Genomic DNA, 5,753 nt, shown 5'->3' on the forward strand with positions numbered 1-5,753 from the left:
CCTTCCCTCTTGTTCTGACTGAAATAACAAAGTTCAATCCATCACCGATAACCACGCAATTAGGGAGAATGTAGACACAAAGATAGTCCAAGGATTGAATTAAGCAGAGCAGTACAAAATCATAGAGTGAATAAAAAATTACACTACCTCTTCTTCCCTCCGCCGAGCCAGGCTTTTCGAACCGCCAGTGTGGGTATACATCTGTTTTGATCGATTTACCGCATTTTCCTGCACTTCTCCTGTTGGTCCATCAGAGATAAACGGGGATTAGAAACTGTTTTATAAAAGACACAATGCAAAGGTGATTGTACTATATTATACTAATATAAATAACATTTTTACCTTCGTCTTAGGTTTGGCGCGATAATCAAGATACCATCTCCAGTGGTCTCGATCAATTCCCGGCAGACGGTTCTCGATATTTTCTTCAGTCAACAAAGTTGGCTCGTAGTAATCATCATACAATCTCAGCCTTGTATCTTTCCAGGACTTCCCCATACTTTTCAAAATATTTTTTCTTATTATTCCTTCACTATCTTCTTCAAACTGAAAGATTTGCTGCATGAATGACACGATTCGTTAAAAATATTTGCTGGAATACTCCTTGGTCAGGGAGCTGGTCAAAGGTAGCCATACATTACAAACACATCTTTTAGCAATAAAGAATAAATCGAAGAAGCTGCACCAACTGACGTGAACCCAAAAAAATAGAGTAAAAGATGTCTATTGACTGAAATATAATACTAATTTAAAAAACGCACAAAGAACCGAAATTTGTATAATGTCATTAACAGCAATCCATAAGCCAACATGTTAAAAAAAAATGCCAACCCATATCTTAAGAGTACACACAAGTTTGTGAATTAAAAGGGTGCATTCATGAACACTTCATATACAAACACATTGTGTTATAGTTAGGTTATTTATAACTAAAGAATAAATTACTATTCCTAAAAAAATCATTTCTGATCATGAATAAGCAGATCTAACTTGGATCGGATATAAACTCTTACCTTGACACATTTATTATAGACTTTGTCTTTAGTGGTAACGTGACGCCAACTTTCCTCACAGATAGGAAATTTTCCGTAGTCAGACCCCAGCATACCAAGAACGCCACTCAACAGTCCAGCTTCGTCTCCAACTGGCTGCTTTTCATTGTTGAACCTAAGCATGATCCTTCTACCATTGGGCCGTTCCATAGCCTCCCTCACACTCACTTTAGCCGGCTTGATTATGCCATCGGAATCTACAAGCCAATTATAAACCTTTATATATGTCTCCGTTGTAGACCGTTTGCACGAAGAAAAATAAATAACACATACTCTAGCGTAAATTGAGCAGGTTAAATCTAATAGATAGTTACCGATGGTCTTAACCGTCCAATACTCTGTGGTCTTCCGTCCTCTGCGATTCTGAGCTCTAGAAGCAGCAAAGCGGTCATCAACTTCTTGATCAATAGAATCCGCCTCATGAGCATTTTCGTCCAAGTCTACGTGTCCCAGCTCTGAGTTCTGACTGCTATAAATGCGCGTCTGTGGAGCAGGCCTTGGTTCACTACGCGGTGGACAGAACGGGCGTACGGTTGTTTGGACACTACCACAGCTTGCTGGGGGAATTTTAGAGTCATCTTGGTGGAGAGCCGAAGTCGGAGACGGGGCCGGAGCCGGTGCCTTTTGAGACTGCTGGCATGCTGGTCCTGATCTAGCTTTTTTTGTAAACTGGCCTTTCCTAGCCATCTTAAATTCATAATAACATGATGCAGGCAAAAAATCATCACATTAACTCCAACAACACATAATGCGGGTAATTTTTGTTATTATATACTAGAACCCAAAAAAATTACTTGTATCCAATGCGATGAGTTACTCAGCACAAGACATGGTTATAAGCTAGAATAATCAAATTGTTCTTTATAAGCGAGGTTCATCATTACAAAAGCAAAACATGAAACTTTAAGGCCAAGAAGAAGTAATAGCACCAAGTGAAACCAAAATAAACAAAATATAAAGCCTAGTAAACAAAAGCACAATGGACAGGATTATATTGTGCTTACACCCAATACTTGCAAAACCAAACTGATATAGCTAGTGTCTTCAATGTGTGGAATTTCGTGTCGCAACAGAAAAGAAGATGCTCAAACTATAACTGTGTGTTAGAATTCGATTTTTATGTATCGAATAAAAATTCCAAAGTCCTCTGCCTTGCATTATTGTTGCACCTTTTGTTTCCATTTTTGATATTTATTAGCACTTTTTATTCTAGTTAGACACAGAGGAAAAAATGCTTCAAAACTTTCGGTGATGGAACCATTCTTTGGGCCCATTCTATGGGAACATATTGGCAATCTCGCTCGGCGGAGCATCGCTCGACCAGTCGTCAACGCGCGTCGGTCGATTGATCCTAGTCTCGACGTTATCTAAGTATCTTGAACAGAATGTGAGAATCTCCTCGGATAGGTAGCCCTCGGCTATCGATCCTTCCGGTTGTGCCCTGTTACGCACGTACTGCTTGAGACGACATAGGTACCTTCGAGAATGTAACATATAAATTACTAGGTGACGGATTTCCTAATAAAACAGGCCGAGAAAGCTTAAGTAGAACTTTACCTCTCGATTGGGTACATCCACCGGTAGTGCACTGGGCCACCAAGACGTACCTCCTCGACCAAATGCACCATTAGATGAACCATGACTGTGAAGAAGGAAGGTGGAAATATCATCTCCATGTGTCACAGAGTATGGACCACACGATCCTGAAGGAGAGGAAGTTGTTGAGGATCTATGCATTTACTGCATATTAGTCGGAAAAAGGCTGATAAATCAGCCAATACGGCGGACACTTGGGTGGGCAATACGTGTTTTGACGCAATTGGCAATAGATGTTCCATTAGGACATGGCTGTCATGACTCTTCAAACCAAATAACTTGCGCTGTTTTAAGTCAACACAGCGAGAGATGTTGCTAGAGTACTCGTCTGGAAAGACCACATTCTTGATGGTCCTAAGAAAGACATCCTTCTGTGAGTTCAACATCGTAAAGACTGCAGTGGGATACTTTCCACCTTCAAGTGGCCACATATCATGCCTGACTCCCATCAACTGGAGATCTTTACGAGCTTTCAGGTGGTCTTTGAATTTACCGCTCTCGTTCAACATGGTGAATACAATATTATCACACACATTCTTCTCTATGTGCATGACGTCAAGGTTGTGACGTAATTCGTTGTTCTCCCAGTATGACAGATCAAAGAATACACTCCTCTTCTTCCAGGGTAACTTGTCTTGCACCACGGTCTGCTGGCCATGTCTTCTTTTACCGCCCACCGCATGCACCTTGCCCTGTGAGACGGGCACACCCTCCAATTGTCTCAGGACATCCCTGCCAGTCAATTTGGTAGGTGGGAATCTATCCTCTACTTTACCATCAAATCTAATCCGGTCTTGTCTATATCTGTGATCGCGATTCAAGAAGCGCCGATGACCCATATAACACCATTTCTGACTGAAGGTGAGTCGCATAGTCTCGGCGTCCAAGTTACACGTGGGGCAGGCTCTCCCGCCGTACGTATTCCAACCAGATAAATTGCCCAAGCCAGGAAAGTCACTGATAGTCCACATCAACGCAGCACGCATCTTGAATGTTTCCTTCTCATTGGCGTCGTAGGTATCAAGATCGGCCCACAAGTGCTTCAACTCATCGATCAGGGGCTGCAGGTATACATCTATGTCATTGTCAGGCATTTTAGGACCGGAAATAATCAGAGAGTATGAAGTTGGATTGTTTCATGCAAATCCAGGGGGGTAAGTTGTATGGAATAAGAATCACTGGCCATATTGAGTACTTTGAACTGAGGTTTCCATAAGGATTGAAGCCATCACTGGCCAAGGCTAAGCGAACACTGCGCGGATCGCAAGAAAAGTCAGTATATCTCATGTCAAATGCTTTCCAACCCTCGCCATCTCTGGGATGCCTCAAGAAACCGTCAGGGTTGGTGCCTCTCTTGTGCCACAACATGTCCACAGCAGTCTTGCTGGACATGAATAACTGCTGCAACCGTGGAATCAGAGAAAAATAACGAAGAACTTTCACCGCCTGAGGTTTACCATTCTTCTTGACAACAGCGTTGATCCTTACTACAGAATTCTTCCTGATCTTCTGCTTCCACCTGGATGCTCCACACCGTTTGCATCTAGACAGGTCGTGGTCGTCACCCTGGTATAGCATGCAGTCATTCGGACATGCATCTATCTTCTTGTACTCAATACCCAGCTTCCTTATGATCCTCTTGGCATCGTGCAAGGTCTTTGGAATCTGTGCATGCTCAAAGGCATCCCCCAATAGCTCTAAAATCAATCCGAAAGCCTTGTTGCTCACTCTGCACATGCACTTTATATGGTACAGCCTCACCAGGAAAGACAGCTTCGAGAATCTTGAACATCCCGGATATAATTCCTGCTCGCCGTCCTTAAGCAAGTCTTGAAAGGCACGAGCAGAGTGACTAGGTTCATCAGATAAGTACGGGAACCCATCCGCAACGTCTCCATCATGCCCATCCATGGAATCTTCGTCCTCACTCTGCAGTCCCGGCAAATTGAATGCGTCGTGGACCATGTCACGCATTTGATCTCCTGAATTTAAATTGGGATCTAGTTCTTCCCTACCGCTGGGTCTCTCGTCTACAATCCTCTCACCGTGATGTAACCAAAGGGTATAGTTAGGGGGAAATGGTTTCATCAGAAGATGATCGTATGCAGCTTCTCTAGTTTGAAAAAATCGGAACCCACACAAAGGACATGGACAATGTATCATCCCATCGGATGATGCATTGGCAAATGCGAAGTCAAGGAATCTATTCAGTCCATCCCTATATTCTACACTACCTCGTGGCTTTGTAATCCAGCTTTTATCAATGTCTAAAAAATGAAATAGCACATACAAATAGATACTTGGTAAAAAAAGCCATGGAGCTAAAAAAAATTTTAAAAAATGGGGTGTGTGTTAGGAGAACCAATAACAGTGTATCACAATTATGATATGGGAGAGTATCGTACATAATAAACTCGACAATATATACAAGCAAAACCATGTAGGGAGCGACGGGATAACTCAAAAGGGAAACATAAACAAAGTTACTTGCATCCCGGATAACATGAAGCACACGAAAGGTATTGGGAAGGAGGCTTACTCATTACAAAATTCTGTGCTTTCAGAAAAGAATACTGGTAGAGAGAATTGCTGGTTCCAAGTCCAAAAAATGAAAAGACAAAGAAAAGCTTCTTAAAATTTGAAAAAGAAAACAAGACTAACCGTTAAATTTAAAAAATGAATAAGTCAATAAATATAACTAAAAATCATAGCGTACAGTGAATAGAATCTTCAAAATATCTTAAAACAGGGTTGAAAGTTATAATTAAAAGACAATTAAAAAAAATCTAAATTAAGAATTATAACAGATAGAGGATAGGATCTTAAAATTGTATATATATTATGCCTCGTATTCGAGCACAGAAAGTTTGTCGATGAATTTACTTCGAATCCAGTTGCAATTATTGATCTTACAATATAAGAGCATGACCAAATCCAATTAGCCAAACAAATTTGTGATGGACCAGCATGAAAGTATTATGTACATTGAGTATAGCCACTTTATTCATTGTCTCTATTGCCTTTTGTTACGCCAGCAAGATTCAATGCTTAATCTCCTATTAAATTAATTTGTGTTACTTTCATATTGATAATGTCACATTATTT

At 41.0% G+C, this 5,753-nt stretch overlaps 2 protein-coding genes across 2 annotated transcripts; both read right to left on the minus strand.

Moving 5' to 3' along the window:
- Nucleotides 1–215: 215 nt before the first annotated feature.
- LOC107612955 (uncharacterized) lies at nt 216–1,739 on the minus strand. The gene is made up of 4 exons (XM_016314786.3): nt 1,367–1,739; nt 1,014–1,249; nt 343–558; nt 216–239 (listed from the first exon to the last, which is right to left on the minus strand). Exons 1-4 carry the CDS (start codon nt 1,737–1,739, stop codon nt 216–218), a joined length of 849 nt encoding a protein of 282 aa, XP_016170272.1.
- Nucleotides 1,740–3,743: 2,004 nt separating this feature from the next.
- Nucleotides 3,744–5,088, minus strand: LOC148575627 (uncharacterized). Its single transcript, XM_088502456.1, has 2 exons — nt 5,028–5,088; nt 3,744–4,915 (listed from the first exon to the last, which is right to left on the minus strand). Exons 1-2 carry the CDS (start codon nt 5,086–5,088, stop codon nt 3,744–3,746), a joined length of 1,233 nt encoding a protein of 410 aa, XP_088358582.1.
- Between the last annotated feature and the right edge of the window lie 665 nt (nt 5,089–5,753).

Source organism: Arachis ipaensis, chromosome B1 (assembly GCF_059453495.1).
Source record: "Arachis ipaensis isolate K30076 ecotype BB chromosome B1, ASM5945349v1, whole genome shotgun sequence".
In the NCBI taxonomy this organism is placed as follows: Eukaryota; Viridiplantae; Streptophyta; class Magnoliopsida; order Fabales; family Fabaceae; genus Arachis; species Arachis ipaensis.